Here is a 25,828-nt window from a genome sequence, read left to right on the forward strand (position 1 = left end):
TGGAGCAGCTAGTGGCCCAACCCAATAGAACATCATAAAACTTTGTCATATTTCATTCCATTTGAAGAATCTGGATCATCAAGGTTGGCAAGGGAGATGATGAGGGATTAGAATGTATGTTAAGGCCTCTTCCCCACCAACAAATGGATATATATATATATATATATATATATATATATATATATATATATATAATTTTTAAGAGATTCACTTTCAGAAAGTTAAAAATAAACATCATAAGGATGTTTAAGAATCAAATCCCGGCTACTGAAGTATGCCTACATGTTATAAGGCACAAAGCACAATAGGCCATCCAGAAAATGAGCCAGCTATTCTTAAAGGCACAGTGGGCGGCTTCCAACTTTCTTTCTCCAAAGAGTGCTTGACTCCCAGCAAGAACCCAGTGAGCATTTGCCAAATGACCAAGTGACAGATGAAGGAGCCTGGCCGTGTGCTGAGTCATCTTGTTTCATAAGGGCACATCTGCTGGGAATTTGGGGTGGGGTGGGGTGGAGAGTTTAAAAGTGTGTCAAAAATGAGGAAAGAATCCATTGTTAGGACCAAGAGCTATCGTGGAATATTAATTTAAGAGGTGTTACATTTGTTGATGCTGTGGAACATTGTTTAATGATGCAAAGATGTGTTGCATTCTTTTATGATTCATTTGTTTAACTCTGTGAAGCTGTGTTACTTTGCCTGCCTAAAACATCTAATAAAGAGTTGAATTGCCAATAGCTAGATAGTAGAGAGAAATACGTGGGACCAGGTAGAGAGAAAAATAGAAGGAGAACTCTAGAGAGGAAGGGAGGAGCAAGAGGAAAAGGAGAAGAAGAAGAGGAGGACACCAGGGGCCAACCACACAGCCACACAGCCACACAGCCACACAGCTACACAGCCAGCCATGGGGTACGAGACAAAATGTAGTTAAAGAGGAACAGGATAATTTAAGTTAGAAAAGCTGGCTAGAAACAAGCCAAACTAAGGCCAGGCATTCCTAAGAATAAGTCTCTGTGTATTTATTTGGGAGCTGGGTGGCAGGACCCCTAAGAGTAAAAACAAAACAAAACAAAACCCACAACTGTAAAGAGCTCTAACATCTATAACCCTGAAGTCTGAGAGGCAAGTGATCTGAGAACCAATGTCCTGGACTCAGGTTAAAATAATAGGGTAAAATTGAAGTCTTTAAATTCAGTAGACCTAAAGTCTGTGAGGTGATATGTCCCAAAGCCTTCATACATGTGGTCCCACATTTCCTCATCTCTTTCCCCGACCCTGGTTTATGAAGTACATCACAGACTAGTAGTGAAGCACATGGTTGTTAGTGTGCAGGGGTTGGGTACACAGTGTTTGTATACCCTGGAGTTCTGTGTGTGATAGTCAATTACAGTGATCAGCAACGCAGCTGCTACAGGGGTGGACAGTAAGTTCAAGAGGCTAAGTCCACACTGTGGAAGAGGCAGGGAATACGTAAGCAGAGGCTAAGCACACGTGGATGAGGATAACCACTCAGCTACACGTATAGTTTTAAAATGTGCAGTGGTTGAGGATGTGGTGGTCATACAGCAGCTGAATCTGCGGAGGTCAAAGGTGAAGAAAATAAGTAAGAAATGATTGTTCTAGAAACTCGTAGACCTGGATCTGCACTCCAGTTCCCTTCCGAGCTCAGAGATCTTTCTAACGTGTGTGGTCCTCATCGGAGAGGTGGGAATTAAACCAGGGACCTGGGGCATACATTTGCTGCCACCTGCCTTGGCCTGGCACTGAGTACATTCACAGCTAGCACACCAGGTTACAGTCCCATGCCAGGTAACATCATTCTGATCGATGAGATGGCTGTCCCATTAGTTCGATAATGGAGCTGAAAAACCTCCCATTGACTGACGGTCTTGCAACACAGGGTGTCGCTCATGCATGTGTGGCGATGCTGGAGGAGGCAATCTACTGTGTTTACAGTCAGCTCAGACACAGGGTGAGCAACTATGTGCGGGTCCTAGAGCCTGGTCACGCTAACAGAGGGCGGGGCTATCTAGTCACTCTGTTATCGGAGTATAGAGAAATGCTTGCTTCAGGCAGAACCTTTTCCACTTGGGTGTCTGCTTCCTGTCTTGATTTCACCGTCGGCTCTTGTGCTTGAGTGGACCTGGGCTGTCCCATTCACCACTGCCCCCAGAGCTGCAGGGTACAGTGTGAATGTGCAGAGGTGACACACGGCTTAGGCGTAGACTGGGTGACATCCTCTGGGTTTGTGGAAGTCCCCTCTAGGTGTTTGGACAACAATGTCTGCTGAGGACAGACTCTTCAGAGTGTGTCCCTGTCATTAAGTATAATCAGTATGACTTCGTATCACTAATATGATAGTTATTAATTATCATCATTACTGCGGCTTTTAACTCCACAGAGGATCAGTCACAGACAGAAGACAAGAGGCCCAGACACACTGTACGGCTCAGTTGATAACATGGTATCATCATTTTTTTTTTCCTTTAGATTTTCTTTCTCAGAATCTTCTGCCCTGGCTCTCTGATGCTCTAAACCAGAATTTTTCTTTTTTTCTTTCTTTTTTTTCCCTTTTTTTTTTTTGAGGACCTCCTATGTGCCACGCCTACTGCCAGGATCCACAGGTACCCATTAAGGTTTGACTCTGAGATGTCCCCCACAGCTCCTGTCTGAACCCTGCTTCCCAGGCTGGTGCAGCTATTTTGGGGAGGCCGCATGAGGTTTAGGAGTTGGAGCCTGGATGACGGAAGTAGGTCATCGGAGGTGGGCCTTTGAAGGTTACGCCCGCCCTGGTTCAGATCTGGCTCTCTTTCTGCACTCCGTCTTGGTCAACTGCTATCCCCTCATACCCTAACTGCCACCGAGGGGCAATTCTTTTAGACTTTACTCACCACAATCGCTAGAAATACCCCTGAAGCCCCGAGCCAAAAGAAACCTAGCCTCCTGCGCTCTGTTTCTGTCAGGCACTCCAGTGAGTAGTGCAAAGACTACACTTGCCTGGTCTACATCAATGCTCCCCTCCACCGTCAGAAAAAGATTTCCACATCTCCGTTTACAGTTGTTTACCTGAGGTGTGGACCAGAGTTCCAAATATACCACCCACGTCAAACAAACAAACAACAAACAAAAACAAGATTTATGGTGTGTGCTTATGATCAAAGCAAAAGATGATAGAGACAGAGTTATCTGGGGCTCACTAGCCAGCCAGCCTAACCTAATTGGTGAGCCCTGGATCCTTGTGAGAGACCCTGCCATAGGAAACAAGGTGAGCTGTGCCTGATTATCACACACCCATGCACTACCCCAAGGTGTACCCACACACACTCTCACACATAAGCTCATGCACATGTACACATGTGCACACAGTCTCACACCCATCCACACCCACACAGGTACACACACTGGCATATGCATGCACATACATATGATGGTGTCATGAGTATGTTCAGATGAGACGCTAATGGACTGGGCTCTGTGGATGTAAGGTAGGAAATTAAAAACCAGGACGTAGACGGTGCATTGGCCCCTCCATTATCAACTGTAGGCTTAGTTTAGTTATTAAAAAAGACTGGAGTTTCTCCATTATTAACATGTCTGTGTAGAGGAATACATACATGTATGTGTGTCATGGCACACATGCTGAGATCAGTAGACAACTTACAGGGGTTGGTTCTTTCCTTCTACCATGCAGGACCTGGGGCTGTACCCCTGGTCACCAGGCTTGTCCCTTCTACCATGCAGGACCTGGGGATGCACTCCTGGTCACCAGGCTTGTCAGCAAGCATCTTCACGTCCTGTGCTATCTTGCTGTCCTCAGCTAGAGTTTAAGACTTCACTGTTTTAACTTACTGGTCACCTTTATGAGCCTCAGTAAAATGCCACTTACCGGTGTCTAGTACGGTACCTGTCATCTATCAGGGACCAAAAAGGCAGTGGCTGAAGAGCTGGGTTAAGGAACCAGGACAAAGGTCTGAAACTCAGGACCCAAATATGGGTTGGGATTATTATTGGAGAGTCCAAGGCTCATAGAATCAGTATGTCAAGAAGCAACTCTATCACTAAATGGGAGGGTCTCGCCATGACCAATGACTCAAGTGCTGGTTAAGCTAGAATATCAACTTGACTGGATTGAGTGATGCCCGGGAGATGGGGAAAGTATACTCCTGGGTATGTCTGTGAGGGTGCTGCAGAGATGATTGACACATGGAACGTCAAATAAAGTGGGAAGACCCGCCCTGAATGCAATGGGGCGATATTTGATGAGCTTGGAAGGAACAAAGGTAGAAAAGGGAAGAGGCCCTACTAGGGAAGATGTGAAGGTGCCCCCTCTCATTATTCCTCCCTCCCTCCCTCCCTCCCTCCCTCCCTCCCTCCCTCCCTCCCTCCCTCCTTCCCTCCTTTGCACCACCATACACAGTCACAGGAAAAGCAGAACCAAGTGACTGTGGAGCAAAATCTCTGAAGCCATGAGCCAAAAGTAACTTTCTACATCTTGTTTTCCTAAATATTTGCCACATGAATGGAAATCTAACTCACACAAGCCGAGTAATACTCTTAGTAGCACATGGTCATTAGAACTCCTGTACTGTATTAGATTCAGTGCCTGAATCTCAATAGTTGTGACCATAGCCATTGGGTCCACAAAACTAAAACACTGGCCCACTCCAGAAAACATTTTTCTAGCACATGACACGCTCTCAAAGAGGAACTTGAATGTGAGAAGGGGTCGGAAAGGCAAACGTGGTTTTCACACATTCAGCTTGAACCAGCTGGGGGCTGGAAAGGAAGCGCCGCATCTCACCTGTGTGCTCTGGCAGGACCCAGCTCCCGACAGGTCGTCTCTCTTCCCCAGCTGTTGGTACCAAAGGGCTCAGTGGCCAGATGTTGGCCCAACTTCTCTGAAGGTCCATCCTGGGCTGGGACCAACAGACTGCTTTGGGGCTCTGTCCTGCAGGGGAGGAAATACAAAGGTAGAAGTGTTAGGGTATTTGGAGTCAATTCATTAACTAGTCAGACCTAAGGTTTTCTAGCCTCCTTGCTAGCCTGAGATCATGAGGTTATCACTGGCCTTTTTTCTCTATGAGTGGAGCCGAGGGCCATTTCCAGTTCAAGGCAGCCAAGATCCACACATCTTCTCTGCTTTTCTCTCTTTCTGCCTCAGTGACTTTGCACGCCATGTACTCCAAAAGTTGAAGCCACTTGGAGGAGGAGAGACGTTGGAACTTTAATGATTTTATAAGAGAGAAATGGACTAGGTTAAGTTGCTCACATCCTCTCTCAAGATGATAGAAACTGAAGCATGGAAGGAGTAGTTTAACCCCCTTTGTCCACTCTTTTTTTTTTGTTTAGACTCTATTTCTCTGTCCTCTCTTACCTGTAGATCCCCCCTCCCCCCATAAACCAGTAGTCATAAACCAAGCTCCAAAATATTCCAAAAATATTAAATGGAAAAATTCCATAAACATATCATAAGTATAAACCCTTACTTCTCTGAGTAGTCCAGTGAAACCTTGCACTGCCCTGCTATCTCCTGCTTGGGACATGAACCATCTTTTACCCAAAATATCCATGCTGTATATGCTACCCAACTGTGATTCACTTAGTAGTTATCTTTAGCAGATTGACTGACATAGTACTAGATCACTGTGTCTAAGTCACCCCTTTTGTATTTAAAAATGGCCCCAAGGTATAAGAGAATGATGCTGGACATTTGAATATACCAAAGGGAAGACATCGGCGTCTTCATTTTATGAGACAGTATAAGCACAGTACGATATTTTTAAGAGTGAAATCACACTTACAGAGTGTTATTCCTCCATTATCATTGTTAATCTCATGTGATACCTAATTTATAAATATAACCTTTTCACAGGCTCAGTGTAAAGGAAAAAACATGGTGTGTCCTAGGTTCCAGGGATCCGCTGTGGTCTTCGATAATATTCTTATTGGATATGCAGGCAGGTGGGAGGGGTGATTGGCTGCTTGAATTTGGACACTGCCTTCTCCATTCAGCATCTGTAGTACCTACAGCCAGCCACTCGACTCCTGAGTTCCAAGTCCCTCAACAGTAAAACAGAGAACACCACCAGTCCCTAGACTGTTGATTTGCCATGAGGACAAAGATAACTTAGGCCAACCGAAAGATCTAAGAAAAAATAAAACGTTTTATCTTGCTTTCACTTTCTTGCAAATCAGCCAGTCTGGTGCCTCTTGCAGGAGTGAGGTCACCTACTTGGAATAGCAATCCCCATGAAGGCTTAAGGTTCCCTCCTCCTGCTAAACAACACATGGGAGTCACTAATGTGCCTCGACCAGTTGAGTCTCAGGAAGGGACAAGAAGTTGCCTAGTCACTCAGTCTTTGCAGATTCTGTTACTCAAAGCCCTGGATCCAAACCAAGAGAAGCCAGGAGCTTAAGGGTCCTGGGACTGTTTTAGTTCATTCTACTTTCAGACTTCAGATGCAACATGGAGAGATGGAAGGGTATCAGCTCTTCTGCACCAGGCTCCTGCTGGTTTTATGACTCACAAGGAATGCATCTGATAAGTTCCCTGATCCTTATGGTTTTCAGGGAGCGAGCCAAGCCCAGTCAATGGGGAAGCAAGGGCAGAACAACACATTTGTCTCTGCCAGCCACTGATTGGCACATCTTCAGAAGCAGAGCTGGGCGTCGCTGCCAGCCAAGGAGGAATGGAGATTCTAATCAAGGGTGCCTCCTGCCTGGTCCGAGCTAACCCAAATTCATTATCTCCAAACCTCAGTGCTGGTTGTCAGTGTGGGAAGGCAGTGACCCAATCAGGGATGCTACTGTGACCATGAAGTTTATATCCAGATGGCAGAGGAGATCATTATCACTTGAGTATGAAAAATGTGACCTATTGAATGTGACCAATTATGATGAGGATAGGGTAGCATAGAGGGTGAGGAAAATGGGAGAGTGCCTTTGACTCCATAGAGTCAGAGAAGACCCCTTTGATGAGCAACGGGGATAGGGAATGTGCAGAATGAGGTGGCCTAAAATGTATTCACAGATTGATTGATACTATTGCCAGCCATATTCTCTTCCCTAGAATATTGGATGGATTTAATGACTCACTTGCTATGAGTAAAACTGTAGAAGTGATCATGTATGACCCCCCCCCCCTTTTTTTTTGTAAAGTCAGGGTTTCTCCATGTAGCCCTGACACTGGCTCTGTAGACTAAGCTGGCCTCAAACTCACAGAGATCCCCCTGTCTCTGCCTCTTGAATGCAGGGATTAAAGGCGTGTGCCACCTCTGCCCAGCAGTGTATGACTTTCAAACTACATCACCAGGCAATGTTTCCCTTGCTCTCCCTGACTGATCATTCTAAGGACCATCATCTGTCATGTTGTAAGGACACTCAGCCCCACAGAGAGGTCTGCTGCCAAAAGCCATCACCAGCATCCAGCCATGTGAGTGAGCACGTGGATATGAGCCCTCACCCCCCCCCCCAAGCACAGGACAAGCTTTTGGCTGAGGACACAGTCCTTGTGGCATCTGACGACAACCTCATGAGATGTGCTGAGCCAAAACTACACAGCCACATTCTCAACTCATAGAAACTGCGAACACAACCGCTTGTTGGGTTTGTTTTTAGCCAAGAGGATTGGGAGTGATTTTTTTTTTTTTCACAATAATGCATCCCTTCTGTACAGGAATCTGCAGAAAGATGAGGTGTGTACCAGGCAGAAGGACTCAAATTCAAAGACCTCAGCACATGCAGGGATAGCAAGAGGTAAGATCAGAGATAAGGTCTTCGCAGTGAAATTTCTGGAATTGTTCACTGGGGGATGTGCTAGCCTGCTCTTTTCCTCCGACAGTACTAGTTTCAGCTTTCTGGACTGGGGTACCCCACTGGGAAATCTGCAGTAAAACAAACAGGAATGTAATAAATTCTACAGGAAGTATTGAAGGGAAGAACAGGGTCCTCCAGGACAGAACATTCAAAACCTTATTTCAGACATCCTAACATTGCGTGTGTGTGTGTGTGTGTGTGTGTGTGTGTGTGTGTGTGTGTGTGTGTGTGCTTCTTCCTGCCTCCCTCTCTCCACCTGTCTATGTACACACACACACACACACACACACACACACACACACACACACACACAAGTATGCATGGGGAAGCCAGAGGTCAACCTCAGATACCATTCTGAGATGGGGCCTCTCCCTGGGACTTGGGGCTTGCTTGCTGAGGTCTGGTGAGTTCTGAATATCTTCTTGTCTCTACCCTTCCAGAACTGGGATTTTAAGTGTGTGTCACTGCAGCCGGCTTCTTACATGGGGATCGAACTCAGGTCCTCACATTTGTGTGGCAAGCACCCAAGTGCTGAGCCATCCCTAGCTCTGCTCAGCTTCCTTAGAACTGGAGGGGAAAGTGCGAGCTTTAAAATCCCGTGTTTCCCAAGCCCGGCACAATATCAAAGTTTCCCGATGATGTTTCCGAATGAGATCCTAGGACCCATCGCAGATACCAGGAATGAGAGTCTCAAAGGGGTGGACCCAGGAGTCTACATGCTCAAGAAACACCCCCAGATAGCCATTTGTCAGATCAAGTACAACATCTAAAGACGCCACCGTACGATCTGGCCTCGGTCGCCCCTCCTGTGTCTCTCCCTGTTTTCCCATTGTTCTGGCCATATGGTCTTCTTACTGTTTCCCAACTAGGTCAAAGCTTTCCTGCCTCAGGGCCTTTGCACTTGCTGTCCTCTGCACCTGGCATGTAGCTCCTGCAGCAGCTTGTCTGGCCATCTCCTGTCCTCTCTCAAGGGTCACCTTCGCCGAGGGCCGTCCCCGACTTTCTGCATCTCACTCTGACCCCTCTTCACCAGCGGTAGGAACCACAGGGGCTGGCTGAGTTCAGCCTTCTTTCACTGAGAATTTTTTTTGTGTTCTTTAACAGATCATCTTCTGGGTGAGGGTGTGAGTTCTCGAGGTAGGGACTGGTCTCCTTACTACCAAATAATCAAAGAGTGTCCAACGGTGCCTCTGTTGGCTGGTGAAGGGATGGATGGATGAACAGATGAATTCTGCTGACTGATCCTATATGGAAGCCGTGGCTCAGGCTCTGCCCCCACCCCACCCCTACAAATCAAGGTGCCGAGTTGACAGGAGGAAGAGATCGTGAGGCACCACAGCCCTTCAGTGGAACCAGACCTCAGCCTCGGCCCCCACCCGTGCGTCTTCCCTGTTTCCAGTTCTGCGTCTTTTCAGGGCCCGTTTCTGCTGAAAAAAAAAAAAATGCCCACAGCTGCCTCATCTTTACCACATAGTTATTCAATGTTGAGTTTAAAAAATACTTAAAAGAAGACAAGATCTTCAGGGGACAGCTGAGACAGGGAGTTAAGGGCTGGCACACTCTACTTCACAGAGGGAGGGGGAAGCCATGGATGCTGGCTTCCTTGAGGCCTTCCTCCTCCCTGCATTCCTGCTAATCAGAGACCTGGCACTGATGTGCTGCTGCCCGTAGTCATGGCAACGAGCAGCTGATTCCTCGCCTCTGATAAGAGTCAGGGATGAACTTCCTACAAAACTCTCTAAGATGCCTGGGTCCCTAGCTGCTTGCTGGAGTCTCCATCAAAGCATCCACGGGTGGAGCAGAGTTTCTGGCCTCTTCCAACCAAGTACTCATTTGGCCCAGAGCTGGAGGTCAACTCTCATGACCCTAGCCCTAGGCAGAGTTAACGTGATTTTAGAAACAGACAAACAAGGCCGGACTCTGAGAGCTTCAGAGCCAGGCAATGTCCGTAGAGAGTGGGAAAACCGAGGTCTCAGGACACAAGGGGGGTTGCCTGAGCCTACATTCTCACTCATGTCAGGGCCATGCCTGGAGCTGTGGCCTTACGTTTGCTTGGCCGGTGCTCTTTCTGCACCCCTTGGTCATAACAGCAGTTTGCATCTATTTAAGCTTTACCGAATGCCAGACACCGGGATGAACACTACTTCTCTCTCACCCATCAGCTCATGGCGGTTCTAAAGAAACCCACCAGCAGGTACAGCCAGTTCCACCCTGTGTGTGTGTGTGTGTGTGTGTGTGTGTGTGTGTGTGTGTGTGTGTGTATGGAAACTGAGGCCTAGAGATGGAAATACACAGCCAGAATACCAGCGGTGCAGGCTATTTATAATAACATCAACTGAGGGGGAGAGAGGGGGTCTGGGGGGACTACTCAGAAATACTTCAAAACTGCAAAGAAGTACTGAACAGGGGTGTACGGCACGCTGGACATTTCCTCTAGTGTCTGCAGGACCTAGGCATCTCAGGGCTTTGGCCTGTGTCTTCTCACAAGGAGAAGTGGCCCTTGGTCACTGGCTTTGAGACATCCCTGACTCTGACTTTCTCCATCCCACTCATAGCTGGGCCTGTGTGTACAGTGTTTCTAGCCTGGTGTCTCAGTGGACGATGAAAACCCCATACAGGGTGCAGCATGGTGAACCTCCCTCGCTCCCACTGCCGGGGACGGAGACCTAGTGAGGAAAAGGGAACTTGCTTCTCAGGCAGTGATCAGGCCCCACATGCTTGTTCTGCCTCAACGTTGTGGATGGCCCACCCCCCGTCCCTGCCCTTGCCAGGGGCCTGGAATCTTCTGTTTTCTATACTCAACAGAAGCCCAGGCCTCCAGGCTCTTGAGCCTCCTAGAAATCCCAGAATTCATCATGTGACTGACCTGGTCCAGCAATAAGATGGATGTGGCTAATTTGTGGCTGGGCTCCTGGGACTCTGGCCTGGAGTCTTGGAACTCCAAGCCTTTTTTTCAAGGTTAATCTAGTTAATTAAGCCCGCTTGGAGGTAATCTACAGGAGCCTTGACCCTTCGAGCTTTCTTATCATGGCTGGGGAAAAAAAAAAGCAGCAAATCTTGAGAGAAGACTGGGGATTGGCCAGTGTTGCCGTGGAAGTGTCATTTGGATGCGGGGACAGTCACGCTCATTTTAGTAAAACACTGAATGAAAAACCAAAGTTTCACAAGATGATGTTTTCCTTCCATTCATCGCCTGGCAGATGCTCACCGAGGAACGACTTCACGGCAGATTACAAGAACACAAAAGTCCTCACACCAAGCCACGGGTTCTGCCCTCGAGGAGTTTCATCATAGAAGGGGAGGGGGATTCCCTAAACTGGGAAATAAAAGGCAGAGGACGAAGTTGTCTGGCGGAGAGACATCTGAGAGGCTGGGGTGTCCCACAGACCAGCACCTAACCCAGCCTGGAGAATGTGGGCAGGAGACCAAGGTGAGTTCCCTGAAGGATGAGCAGAGACTGGTTGGGATAGCAGAGCGGAAAGGCGGACAGAGCAGGGAAACTTCTCATGACTACACAGGACACAGCGGGTTAGAATAGACAGATGGGGGGGGCGGTCGTGGATGATGGAAGGTCGGAGATGAGGAAGAAGAGCCACGTGAACAGCTGCTTCTAGGGACTTAATGTGCACACGAGCCACTTGGATTTCTGGTCGGGGTGAGCGCTGACTCAGAGGGTCTGGGGGAAGCGTGGGTGATTCCATTCTAACCCATCCCAGGTGCTGCTGTTCCCTGGAACACACTTGGGATACTCACACACTTGGGATACTCACACACTTGGGGTACTCAGGTTACAAATTCTACAAGAGATTTGGGCTTGATCCAAGGCTGACCTATATAGACGGTCTTCCACCTTGATGTTTTCCTGAGACAATGGGTGGATGAGAGAGAGAGAGAGAGAGAGAGAGAGAGAGAGAGAGAGAGAGAGAGAGAGAGAGAGAGAGAGATGTGTGTGTGTGTGTGTGTGTGTGTGTGTGTGTGTATGTATGTGTGTGTGTCTTCTATATCAATAATCACCTGGTCTCAAGTATTAGGTTAGTAAAACCAAAAGAATTAAATGTGGAAAACTCAGCTTAGAGTTTCTTGTCCAGCTCCCACCTGGCCTGGGTTTTGAACTCTCATCATAGAATACACTTACATGCTGCCCCCTATGCCCAATCCTCCCCGAGTCCTTCCCAGCCATGCCTCTCTCCACAGGTTGGCCTGCCTACTGCCCTCTGTAGCGAGGGATTAAATTGTTGTGCAGGGGATTTGAGCTGATTGCCAGGCCTGCCTAGAAGAAATGGTTTCCCACTTGAGTGTGCCATGAGAGTAATCAGGTGATACCATGAAAGCATGTGGCTCAGGTGTTCCACGGGCCTGGGTTCAAGTCCCGATCCTGCTGTTGTCTGTGGCCATGAGTGAGTCTGGAACCTTTGCATGCACCAGGATTTCAGACACAGACTGTGGAGTCCTCTGAGGAGAGCGGGTTTTTGATTATGTAAGGTATCGTGCCCCTGGAGGGATCCTGGAAGATGAGTTCCTTTAAGGCATCATCATGGCGGCTGCTGGTAGGAGGGATAAGGGAGCCACAGCTTGGGAGAGTTTGTCAGCCTCAGAGGAAACCCTAGGTCCAGCACAATGAGGAGAGACTTGGTCCAAGAACCGGGAGAGGGAAAACTCCTGAGAGAGGCTACCAACAACCGTTCAACTATTCTCCATTCAGCGCACAGTTATTGAGTGCCTACTGTATGCTATCTATATTGTCGGCACCGGGGGAGTTTACCTGGATACAACGACAAAGCATCCCCTGCCTTTTGTAGTTCTCAGTGGGCAGCAGGGTGAAGCATGCAGAAAACAGACACAAGGAAGAGGTAAATATGTAGAAATATGTAGACCATCAGATGGGGATGAGAGCCGCTGAGGGAGAAAAACGGAACATTCAGCGGGGGTGGTGGGGGTGGTGGTGGTGGTGGTGGCAGAATGCTCCCAGGACAGATCGAAAGCACTCCTGGGAGAACACTGCCATTTCAAATGAGGTAATCAGAGGTGACATTCCAGCATCTGCTTGAAGGCAGTAGGATACTAAGTCCCGAGCATGCCAGGGAGAATGTAACAGGCAGGGGGTACAGCCAGTGCAAAGGTCCCGAGGTTGGAACATGCCAGAGACTGAGGACCAGCGGTGAGCTGGAGTTGACTGAGCCAGGGGTGAACAGGGGGATGATGTCAGTCAGACCGGGAGGGGGCCAGCTCACGGAAGTCTGCAGAGCCATGGCTGGGAGCTGGATTTTCATTTCAGTAAGATGGTGGGTTCTGAGCCAAGGAACCATGGTGTGACTCGGGTGTTAAAAATCTCCTTGGGCACTCGCTCAGGGGAGACAGCAAGGGATCTGGTTAGATCCACGGTGAGCCGAGAGGGAGGCTGGTGGGCAGAGCTGGTGCAGGGTGGGCATCATGATCAGCAGGGGCCGGACTCTCAGACAGCCAAGGTGGAGTCAGCATCGACAGGGTTGGCACATGGCTTGGCCATGAAAGAGAGAGAAAGAGCACCCCCAAAGTATGTGACCTGAGCTGCGAGGAGGATGGAGCTGTCTCTCACTGAGCTGGGGGAGGAGTATGGTGCTCTGGAGTTCAGTCTCAGAGATAATACTTTTCATTAGGATATATTAATCACATACCACGCCGGGTTTCATCACGGCATTTTCATACATGTCTATAATGTATTTTGATCATGCTCATCCCCCATCGCCACCTCTCACTCCCTCCTGACACTCTTCCCTCTTCTCAACCAACTGCTTCTCTACTTTCCTATCTTTTTATTTACTTACTTTGGTGACCCAGTGAGTTTCATTATGGTTGCTTACAGACAGATGCGTGGACACCTTGCCAGTCACTACCCTACTCAAGAACATCTCTCTCCCTTCCCTGGCTACTGCTAATGGCTCATGGGCCCTCAGGGAGGGGTGGGGCCTCACAAGCCAGTTCCCAAAGTGTTAATTTGAGATGCTAGCTAGAAACCCTCACAGGGCTGGTCAGCGGGCAGTAGGCTACAGGAGCCTGGGCTTTGGTGAACCCATAGGAACCAAGAAACGCATCTGAGAGATGCTGGCATCCAGTACAGTAAAAGTCAGGGTCAGGACCATCTGGGGTAAGATGGAGTACCAGGCTAGACTGGTGGGGCTGGACAGGGAGGCAGCTCTGAGGTCCTTGTCCCAGGGGAGTTTGAGGTAATAAGATGGCTCAGTAGGAGTGCTCCAGCCTGATGGACTGGCTCCTAAGACATGCTCATGAAGTGCAGAAAGGTCCAGTTCTCCCATTTAGATGCATTCATTCATTCATTCATTCATTCATTCATCACTTCATTAGCTCCTCACCCTCTCACTTTCCAGCTAAGCATCATTTTACATGAGTCCTTCCCTTAAGTTTGAAGTCTAGCAGGAGGGACGGGACCAGGGCATATCACATATTATTCCAGAGAAGTGAAAAACATCTGAGGATAAAAGAACGCGGGGAGGAGAGATGTCTGTCCGTAGGAAGCACAGCCAACCGGGTGCAGGAGGCTGAGTCTGGTCCAGGAGGATGTGAAGAGCTGCAGACAAGAATTGACAGATAACCGGCCTGATCACCCACCAGCCGGGTGACCTCGGCCCAGTCCCCTCCTTTCCTTCCGAAAGGCAGTCACCTGGCAGAGCTGCTGTGGGGAAGGAAAGAGACAGCATGTACCCAGAGCTTAGACAGTGCCTGGCACTTGGCGGCACTTCCAAGGTTGCCCCTGGCCCGCAACCCCCCCCCGCCCCCGCAAAGAGCCTGAGGTGGGGAGCTCTGGGCAGAGGAGGAGAGGGAGTACAGTTGGGGTGCCCTCAAGGGTCTGTTGCGAAGCTTCTACCCTGAGAGTTAGCTTTGGTGGCTACCCGGATGAATGGCTGCTTCAGTACCTGTCAATAGCATGTCCCCACCCACATTGTGACCTGGCTTCTTCCTTAGTAATCCAAGGATGGAACTGTCCCTCTCTCTCTATTCAGAGACACACATCACTGGACTCTTCTGGGAGCTCCTGCAGGCAGAGGAATCCTGAGATACACACACACACACACATGCACACATGTCCATGTACACCACACACCTTCCTCCCTACTCACTCCTGATGCCCAAGGCTACATGCAGTTTGGGGACAACATTCTTAACAAGCAGAGAGTAAGCAGCTGCAGAAATCCACAGAGAGGGCCGAGCGGACAAGTCACAAATCTCGATGGCAGGCGGCAAGCAGCGAGCGGATGAGCTCCTGAGGTCTGGGCTCGTTAGTTTTGAAATAACACAGCAGAGAACTGAGATAAAGAGTTTCCATGGGGGCAGCTGTCAGATACCTCGTCTCACATTGCTGGAGCCACTGGAGGGCTGTTGGTCCATCTATCTGGGTTAACTGTATTCCTGGATCCCAGGGTTAGCATTTGTCCCTGCAGGACACTGAGCCGAAGCATGGATAAGCTGTAGTCTGGGGGAACAAGTGTTGAGGGCAGGGCACTCGGAAGGTCAAGGGCAAAGCTGAGACCTTCATCTCTGCAGCTGGAGTAAGTGCAGATGGTTGGCCAGACTCCTGATTCTCAATACCATGTAAAGAGAATCAACATGTTGTCTGCAAATTCCCCATGGATGCTCATTTCCAAGAGGTTCTGTCCAACTCTAGAGGCATGGCAACCTACAGCCAGTGACTTCCTGATGGCACTGTACCCAAGACCTACTCCTTTGCTTCAAGGCAGTGCCATGGGACATGCTTAGGACATTTCATGGACACTCAGTAAATGATTGATGTTATTTTTTATTCGCTTGCTTGCTTGTTTGTTTTGTTTGTGTGGTGGTGGTGGTGGTGGTGGTGGTGGTGGTGGTGGTGGTGGTGGTGAAGATAATGGTAAGGATAGTGATGGTGGTGATAATGATGGTGGAGACAGTGGTGATGATGGTGGTGAAAATAACGGTGAGGATAGTAATGGTGATGGTAATGACGATGGCGATGGTGGTGGGAAGATACTGGTGAAGATAATGATGATGGTGGTAACGATAATGATGGTGATGATATCGGTGGGTGATTGTGGTGATGATGGTGATGGTGACAGTGATGGTTGTGATGATGATGGTGATGATGATGACGGTGGTGATGGTGGTGATGATGGTGGTGATGGTGGTGATGGTGATGATGTAATGATGATGGTGGTCGTGCTGGTGATGATGGTGATGATGATGATGGTGATGGTGGTGATGGTGGTGCGGGTTACAATACTGATGCCAATTCTGACAGTGGTAACAATGGTTCCATGCCAACACCACCAATCAGGAGAAAGCTTTCAGAAGCTCTGGTACCAATCACCATCATGTTCTCAGATCACCCTTTCTCCCTTCTTAGGCTTACCCCAGAGGCCCCATCATTTGCCTCTACAGCCTTCTTCTCCCTGTGGGAGACAGGGAACTCTGGAGAAAGGCAACGTCTAGCTTTACATGACAGTAGCTGTTTCTTAATTCCAGCTCAGGCGTCAGTCCTTTCCCTTGTGGACATACATGGCTTCTCCACATCAACTTGGAAAATGCAGCTTTTGGCAAAGGTCTGCTTCTCCGTGGAGACGTTTATCAGCCTTTTAAAAGTCGAACCCATTACCTGAGAATCGTGAGTTTATTAGGGAAGTTTCTCTTTATTAGGTAGCCAGACTCGTGATTGCCTCTTACGGATTTTGATGGCTTTTCTTGGCCCCAAAGGAGTTCAGATGTGTGTGTGTGTGTGTGTGTGTGTGTGTGTGTGTGTGTGTGTGTGTACTGGGACGCCTTAGGAGATCTCTCTACCACACAGGTATGAACAGCTCTTAAAGCTCTGTGGTTTCTCAACTGATAACAGGGAGGCATTTAACAGTTAGGAGCCACTGGGAGCTTTGGGATCAAGCTGACTAGAGCTTAGAGCTGGTGCTGCTGTTTTCAAGCTGTGATCTCAGATGAGCCCTTTTCTGTGTCTGGCAACGTGGTGATAATTACAGTATCTGGCTCTCGGAGAAGACACAGGCGGATGCGTAAGACCTTTCCTGGTGTCGAGAAGGCACTCTGTCAGTGCTAGCTGTCACTGTGACTGCAATTATTCATTGTAAACAGCTATTTTGGGGGACGGGACTCTTGGAGTCTTCCTGCTTTGCACAAGCCCATTCCTTTGCCTAGATCCCCCTCTCTCCCGTCTCTGCCAGGGGAAGCCTCGCTCGCTCATCCTCCGAGGCTCAGGTCAGCCATCCCACCTGACTTCTCTCATGCTCCTCACTAGCTTTCTCCTACCACACTCTGGAACCACTAAGGTCACAGCAGCATATGCTGCATGATGCTGGACAAGGCCACTTGAGTATTTAGCTCTCAGTTCCCTTGTTTTGGAGAGATGGGGATAATAATACATTATGTGTTTAGATGGTTATAGCAAACACACGCTTATTAGGCTGAGTACAACGTCTTATCGTAATTATAACTGCAATTACGATCGAAAGAAGCTTGTTAAGTCCAATACGAGAAAGAATTTCCGTGTGGTAAGGAGCCCCATGGTTCTCCTTTCTCATTCATCAGGTTTTGAGACAGCGTGACTTCCGGTTTGCCTGGAAGAGTTTGGGGAACCTGAAACACCCTGCCATGACCTCTGAAGAGCCTTTCCAGTGCTGGGACTTGGGAGAATCTGATCCTTCTTAGGCTCTGGAGTTACCCACATCTTTTTGCCCCTTTCTCACTACTTTTGGGGTAACACCGTGGATCATTAGTCATCACTCCCAACTGTAGTGTCAGAGTGAAAGGTCTCCGTATTCAACAAGACCCTATTAAGAACCAAGCACTTCATCAGATATGTAAGACCCATCAGATCATTCAAATCCCCAAAGGTCTCAAGGGAGGTACAACAGGAGGCTCGGGAAGAGATAGTGACTTGCCTGAGGATTCACGGTGAGTTGTGAGGAAACCTCGCACCCTCAAAGAACTATAGTTTGGTACATTTAACTTCCAGACAGGACATGTCCCCACGACCCAGATGGACCATCTCCACAGTTTCCGGAGTAAACCACATCCCTTTCTCCTCTGGCCCTGTGGCCACCTCCTCCCCTCCCCTGCTGGGTCGCTGTTGTTCTACTCTAAGACTGAGTTCACAGTCCTTTAAGAAGGGAGCCTAGCGGGCATTGGTGCGCAGCGGCCTTTAATCCCAGCACTCGGGAGGCAGAGCCAGGCGGATCTCTGTGAGTTCGTGGCCAGCCTGGGCTACCAAGTGAGCTCCAGGAAAGGCGCAAAGCTACACAGAGAAACCCTGTCTCAAAAAACCCAAAAAAAAAAAAAAAAAAAAAAAAAAAAAAGAAGGAGCCTAGCAAATCTCACCCTTTTCTCTTGGAAGTCAGCAAGCTTCTGTAAAGGACAAGGTAGTAAATATTTAGGTTTATAGACCATACAGTCACTGCCTCAACAATAAACCCTACTTTTTTGTGGTATAGCAACATAGATAAAAGGTGAGCAAATGGATGTGACTGCTTCGGGAAGTCTATAGATTACTGACCCTTCCTTCTAAGCCATAGTTGTTAACTTCATTTTTCTGATAACAGCAATCAGGGAAGAACTCTCCAGTTTGAATTTTTAATTAAAAAGAGTTCAAGCCAAGGCCCAAATCATCAGAGCAGGAGAATCAGCTCTAACAACCCGTAACACTCCCAGCACCCTGGGGTTGAGCATTTGCTTCATAGCTGTGAGAGAATTCCAAACAAGAGCAATTTAAGGAAAGAAGTGTTTTCTTCTATTCAAAGATCCAGGGATTCATTTCAGCACTGGAGGAGGAGGGGGGTGGAGGTGGAGCCAGAGGTGGCTGGTCACGTGGTGTCCACCGTTGGGAAGTGGAGAGTGACAGATGATCAGTTTGCTTCCTTCTTGTGTTCAGCCTGGCAACCCAGCCCATGGAATGGTACTGTCCACATTTAGAGTGGCTCTTCCCATCTCAGCTAACTTAATATAGATAACCTGGAAGAGATGTGCCCAGAGAATTGTTGTGTGATATTTTGTTTGTGTTCTAATAAATAAAGCTTGCCTGGAGATCAGAGAGCAGAGCTAGCCACTTGTTAACCATAGAAGATGGACAGTGTGGCTCCTGCCTAACCCCAGCACTGGGGAGGCAGAAAGAAGAAGTGATAAGGCAGGCTGGAGATAAGATCTTGGCCCTTTTGGCCAGAGCATCTGGAGAGGTAAGAGGTCACTGGTGGCTGCTCCTCTGTTTCTCTGATCTTTGAGGTTATTACTCCAATATCTGACTCCTGGTTTTTATTGATAATCTAGGTTCACACTTCAGAGACTTATTTCCATGGTGTCCCCAATCCCATAGAGATGAGAAGATTAACCATCACAGCCACATAAACCCATTTACTTATTTTTATTTATTTTTTTTTGTAGCTGATGGAAGTCAGTTAGTGAAATGATAGATCTCATCTAAGGAACTCCTGCTCCCCAGGCTCAGAAATGTTATGTAATCCCCTCAAATTACTTACAACTATAAAATCTTCCCCTCTGATTTTACTCATCTCCTAAATCAGTCCAATCCTTTCTAGTGTTCTCTAAAGGTCCTTCCTTTGCTGGAGGCTTTTTCTCATTGTACATGAGTGAGGCACCCTTGTTTATTACCTGACTTGAAATCTGCAGAGTTTATACCCATTTCTATCTTCCAGGAAGCTCCCTGCTGAATTCAGCTATACCTTATATGGCATTGAATATAACTGAATGTTCCCATTTGTGTTAGCAACATTGACCAGGGTATCTAAAAATGTCCTTTCCCTTTGTTAATAGATCCACATGATGAGCACATTTTTGTTGTATATGTTCATTATTTAATGAATTAATGAGAGACACCCACAGCTGGGGTTACCAGGAAGAAACCATTTCTCATGTCTGGTGAGATGTTGACCCCATGGGAGCAGTCATTTTCTAGTTTGGAAATCAGAAGCCTCCACTGGTATCTGAGGCATGAGGAGAAGACTTGCTGGCTTGTTCTTAGTGAACTGTGTCACTTACTAGGTGTTGAGTCATGGGTCCTGTTGCTGGGGCTCTTTCACTTATTTGTGTAGGTATTGAATTTTGTCTTTTCAGCTGTCTCTGGAACCAGCAACACTCCAGTAGCCAGAATAGACCATGTGAATATATGAAAAGTTAAGTTTTTTTTACAGGTAATCTATCAATACAATATTTATAGATACATTAATCATATCCTTTATTTTACAAACCACCACACATTTATTTTTTAATTAATTAACCACACATAGATCTTTCTCATGACAGGGTTTGCTATGCAAGTGTGGTTGACCTTGACCTCAAAAACCAAGTGCTAGATCACAAGTGTGTGCTGTCAAGTTGGCATATCTGAACTGTATTGGCTGATGAAAACAATATGGAAACTAGAAAGGGACAAGAGGGTGGCACTATTTTGGAACGCTACCTGGGTTTGCTCCAGGTTTCAGAGATTTGGCAGTGACCATCTCATCTGAAATGTTTCACTGGAGCAGAGATGATAGATAATAGCTTTTAAAACGGAGAATAGATGTCCTGCTTTTGCAAGTTAAACATGTTCATTACAGATAAATACATAGGTTTGTATGCTGATGAAGAAAAAGTGACTCCTAGTGACTGAGGCACTGTACAGTCTGATTTCCTGAAGTCAAGTACAGCCTGTCCTAATGGGGCCACTGAGGAGCTGAAGTGACTGAGCACATAGCCAAGGCTCACATCAGTGCCATATGGGTAGGCTAGGCACGTAGGGGCTCAGTTGGCAATACATTACTTTTGCTACTAATTGACAAGAGAGATTACACTAATGAATCCTCTCCATTTCCGGAATTAAGATTGCCTTCACTGTTCAACTGCAAAATCAATACATCAGCGTAGAGACATACAAAAGCTTTAAAAGATAGAGAAAATTTTCTAAATGAGAGGATTCCATTGTAATTTTTGTATGTGAGTTACTATAGCTAAAAGATAACTATGCCAATCAGAAGCAGACTTTGTTGGCCACAGAAGTATAAAGAAGGGAGAACTCCAGAGAGAGATTGGTTTGCTCCCAAGAGAGAGAATGCTAGCTGGGTCACTCAGCTGGGTGATTACTTCGTTTTGCAAAGAGTCCCTGGAAAGGCTTCTCTGGAGACTTGTGCCTAAAGACCTAGTCTTTTGTGATGATATTGTGTCCCCAATATATTGTGCACCTTAATAAACTTATCTGGGGTCAGAGAACAGAATAGCCACTAGATAGACATAGAGGCCAGATAATGGTGGCACACACATCTTTAATCCTATCACTTAGGAGGCAGAGATCTATCCGAATCTCTGTGAGTTCAAGGCCACACTGGAAACAGCCAGGCATGGTAAACACACATCTTTAACCCCAAGGAAGTGATGGCAGGAAACAGAAAGGTGTATAAGGCATGAGGACCAGGAACTGGAGGCTTTTAAGCTTTTAGCTTTTAGTAGCAGTTCAGCTGAGATCCATTCAGGTGAGGACTCAGAGGCTTCCAGTTTGAGGAAACAGGATCGGCTGAGAAGTTGGCGAGGTGAGGTAACTATGGCTTGTTCTTCTGTCTCTCTGATCTTTCAGGATTTACCCAATAGCTGGCACTGAGCTTTTCTATTAATAAGACCTTTTAAGATTCGTGTTACAGTCTTTGATTTTTTTTGTTTTTACTTTCTCTTTTATTGGTCATCTGATAGTCCTCTGCAGTTATTCTCCAACCTTATGCAATGCAGAGCCAGATGGTCTAATTCTTTTCTTGGGAACTTGGGCTTCAGTTTCCTCTGATTTCTTTAACATCTAAGTTGCCTTTGCATTTGACTACATTTTTTAAAGGAACTCTTGGATACTAAGAGTCAGTGCTTATTGCTGACATTAACACATAGTTTCAACCATATGAAATTGTCATATTTTGTGGGTTAAAAATGGTCCACCATTGGAAAAATCACATGGTTTAATTGAAAACTTGGGCAGCCAAACTTTAGACACCTGGTTGTATATGGTATGATTCAGCCACTGCCTCAGCTTGGCTGGCCACAGTTAGCCGGTGAGAATTCTTTTGACAACCAGCCAAGTACAAAGCCCTGGGCTGTCTCCTTACAACAATCGAGGATAAGGGGACACATGCGGCCCTTGTAGCGTCTACAGCTGGTTGAGAGGCTAATGCAAGTGTGGCTGTTGTTTTTGCCAGGTGCAAATTGACTCAGCTTCCTCAAGGTCATGGAAATAAATCCACCCTACAGGCTCAGCTGGCTCTATGTTCCAAACCCTTTCTATAGAAAAGCCAAACCATAACCAATCTCTCTCCCCTTAAGCTAGATATTCTTTTCTTCACTATGGGTCTACAGTCTACATTAAAATCTCTCTTTCTCTCTCAATCTGTATCTGTCTCCCCACCCCACCCCACCCGTGGTGTGTGTGTGTGTGTGTGTGTGTGTGTGTGTGTGTGTGTGTGTGTGTGTGCTGAATAGTTTTATGTCAACTTCATATAAGCTGAAGTCATCTGAGAGGAGGGAACCTCAGTTAAGAAAATGCCTCTGTAAGATCTGGCTGTAGCCAACCTGTAGGGCATTTTCTTAATCAGTGATTGGTGGGAGAGGATCAGCCTATTGTGGGTGGTGCCATTCCTGGGCTGGTGGTCCTGGGTTCTATAAGAAAGCAGGCTGAGCAAGCCATGGGGATCAAGTCAGTAAGCAGGACTTCTTCATGTCCTCTGCATCAGGTCCTGCCTCCAGGTTCCTGCCCTGCTTAGCTTTGTCCTGACTTCTTTGATGATGAACTGTGATGTGGAAGCACAAGCTGAGTAAACCATTTCCTCCCCAACTTGCTGTTTGGTCGTGGTGGTGTTTCATCAAAGCAATAGAAACTCTAACTAAGGTGTGCGTGTGTGTGTGTGTGTGTGTGTGTGTGTGTGTGTGTGTGTGTGTTTCCTCAAAAGCCTATAAAAGCTTATTTCTTTGTATGAATCCCTTCTCTTTTAAGGGACTTGAATGAATTCTGCCTTCTTTCTTAGTCACACTGTTACACAGCTATTTAGCAAGACCATTTATGGCATGAAGATAGAAGAAGAGAACACCAGTGGACTATTATGATCCCACCGAGACAGCCATGTCTGTTTTAGATGCTTGTATCAGGCTGTTTTTCCTTAATATCACTAATTCTAACATCAGTTTCCAGTCTGCTTTGATAACCTTTTTGCTCTCAAGTTTCTTATGCAAGTAGGCCTAAGTGAAAAGATGTCCTGATACACAGTCTTATAAGTGTACTGGCTTCTGTAACATCTGTTTCTTATATCAAGTTAGGAAACTTGATTTGGGATAAATGTCAGTCTTATGAGGGCAGGTCATATAAATTTCTGTTTTTGAAAGGATGCCTCTGCTTATGGTATTCTGCCTGTACTGGTCAGACTTTACATCATTGTGGCAATGTAGCTGACATAACTTAAGGGAGAAAGGATGTATTTATCTCAGGGTTTCAGAGGTATAGTCTGTGAACTGTGTTGATTTTGAGCCTGTAGACAGACATCATGGCGGCAGGTATGTGTGGCAGAGGCTATCAACTTCATGGAAGGCAGGAAGAGAAGTGCACAGGGCAAGGTGCTGCCTTCAGAGACATGACCCAGTGACCTGTTTCCTAGTTAGGATCCCCATGCTAAGGTCTCTAAATTGCCAAGGTGGGCACTGACCCTTTAATACATGAAGCTCTTGAGTGTACACTTCCTATCCAAATGATACCATCACCACCAATCTGATTGTTAATCCTGCAGGCAAAGGCGACAATGAAGACAAAAAAAACAAACAAACAAACAAACAAACAAACAAACAACAACAACAACAAAAACCCAAGCAAACTCTCACCAAAAGAAAGAATAGATTCAGGAAGTTTGTTAAACTGCAGGTCCTGTTTGTAATTTCCTATCAGCCAAGCCCATTTGCATCAGTCTTCATCAGAGCAGTGTAAGCTCCATTGTTATGAGCAACACTTTCTCTTGTAGGGGAAGAGGCTATATCCTAGGTGCCAGAGGGAGCTACTCAATTTTGTGTACCTTAAGCGTGTCTCATAACAACCAATTCAAATAATTGAGACAGTTGCATTCTTGTTTCAAGCCTGTATTCAAGAAGCAACCTATAAGTAACATTGACTGCATCATCCTGCCGCAGTCCCCTAGCTAACATCAATCACATTCGGTATACTTAAAAAACAAGTCTTTGCCAATACATGATTTGAAGAATTACCCCAAGCCTATTTGTTTACAATTGTTGGCTCTACTAAAATGACCTCCTGAAGCTAATCACCTGGAAAACATTACAGATTTCTTGCTGAGGAAATCAGTCTTTCCAAATGCATTTTCCAGTATAGCCTTTGGTCTCCCTCTTGCCTCTGGTTTTGCAGTATCTGGAGAAAGCCTAAAGCATGCCTCTCTAAATGTCAAAGTCATTTATCTCCACCAGCTCTCGGGTTCTAAATCCTAGCTCTTCTACTGATGGGTAGCATAGGGATAGGAGTCTCATCTTTCTCAGTACTGTCTCCATTGATGGAGAGTCAAAGCTGTCTGAAGATGCTACAGCATACTGTGTTTTGTCTTGTATCTGTGATGTGTAAGTGTCCTTGAACTCCTGATAATGTTTTCCCCATTTGAAAGCTGACTCACTGCTCTTACCCATTGATTTACTGGGATCTCTACATATTCCTTTTTATGTATGTGATACATATGCTGTGTTCTTATGTACGCATGCGCATGAGAGGCCAGAGGTTTTTCTTCAATTGCTCTACCTTGTTTTCTGAGACAAGGTCCTTCACAGGACCCAAAGTTAACTGATTTAGATAGACTGGTTGGCCTGCAAACTTCAAGGATTTGCTTGTCTCCCCCTTCCCAGGCAGAGATGACCAATGCATACTACCATCCTAAACTCCTTGTGTGGGTGTGGGGATATAACTAAGGTCCTCATGCTTGCATTACAAGCATTTTACTGGCTGAGTTCTCTCCCCAGCCCTCTTTAAATAATGTAAATTATCGTGCCTTAAACGTCCATACATACTTTTTGAATATATAGTACCTTATGAAACATAAGCTATGGTTTGCTTCAGAATAGTGCTACATTGTTCCCTTCTGTTTATTTTTGTTCCTTTCCCTTACTCCATCCTGGTGGGTGTTTTTATATTTATTTCTCATGGTTTGAAAGCTTTTGACCCATTCTGGTTTCCTGATTCTCATCAATAGCCACCTTTCTCACTTAGGGGACATAATCCCTGGACCCTATCTTTCCTTTTCTCCACTACTAAGGCCCCTTCCACAGGCACACAAGAGATCTCTCTACTCTCCAAGCTTGAACACAAACCTTTCATATTTCTTACAGTTCAGTGCTTTCTTTGTCTTATTAATTGCTTTATTCTTTTAGTCAGTTTAAAACATCATTTGCACCCATCCCCACTAATTGGTATATTTATTGATTCCAGACTCACCTGTGCTTTCTCTGGCACTAGATTCCTTAACAGACCTTTTGACAGATTTTTAATTTTCATTTTCTCAGCACCCATTCCACTCTCAGCTCCCCGGAAATTGAAGTTTGATTCTGCTTCCCTCCCAAGGTAGTTATTCCCAGGGCACTAATGACTTTTTAATCAAATAATCTATTATAAGTATTTGCCGTCCTTTTTCCTTTGTGGTCCTACATAAATACACAGTCTAAGTACCTTTCTCTCTCCCATGCCTTCTGTGCCACAGTTCCTTCTTGCTTTTCTTTCTCCTTCCTTAAATATCTCCCTTACACAATAACGCAGACACCCAGCATGAGACCATTTTGTGAATCTCCGAATTCCAGGATGGATGCTCTGATGTCCTAGCTCTTCCCTCTTTTCCTTCCATATACATACTTTAGATAGCCATCTTTTCCAGTGGATGGAATATTATACGTTTGGCATATGTAATATACATTGCATTGAAAAGAAGAATACAACACAAAGTATAAATCATGGGCTGTGGAGATGGCTCAGGATAGGTACAATGCTTGCTGT

At 46.5% G+C, this 25,828-nt stretch overlaps 1 protein-coding gene across 1 annotated transcript in view; it reads right to left on the minus strand.

Moving 5' to 3' along the window:
• Positions 1-25,828, minus strand: part of Srrm4 (serine/arginine repetitive matrix 4) — a 166,225-nt gene that overhangs the window by 38,426 nt on the left and 101,971 nt on the right. Inside the window, exon 2 of the mRNA XM_037198640.1 lies at positions 4,799-4,945. Coding sequence (XP_037054535.1) covers positions 4,799-4,945 — 147 coding nt within the window. The remainder of the gene's footprint in view (positions 1-4,798; positions 4,946-25,828) is intronic.

Source organism: Peromyscus leucopus, chromosome 23 (assembly GCF_004664715.2).
Source record: "Peromyscus leucopus breed LL Stock chromosome 23, UCI_PerLeu_2.1, whole genome shotgun sequence".
In the NCBI taxonomy this organism is placed as follows: domain Eukaryota; kingdom Metazoa; phylum Chordata; class Mammalia; order Rodentia; family Cricetidae; genus Peromyscus; species Peromyscus leucopus.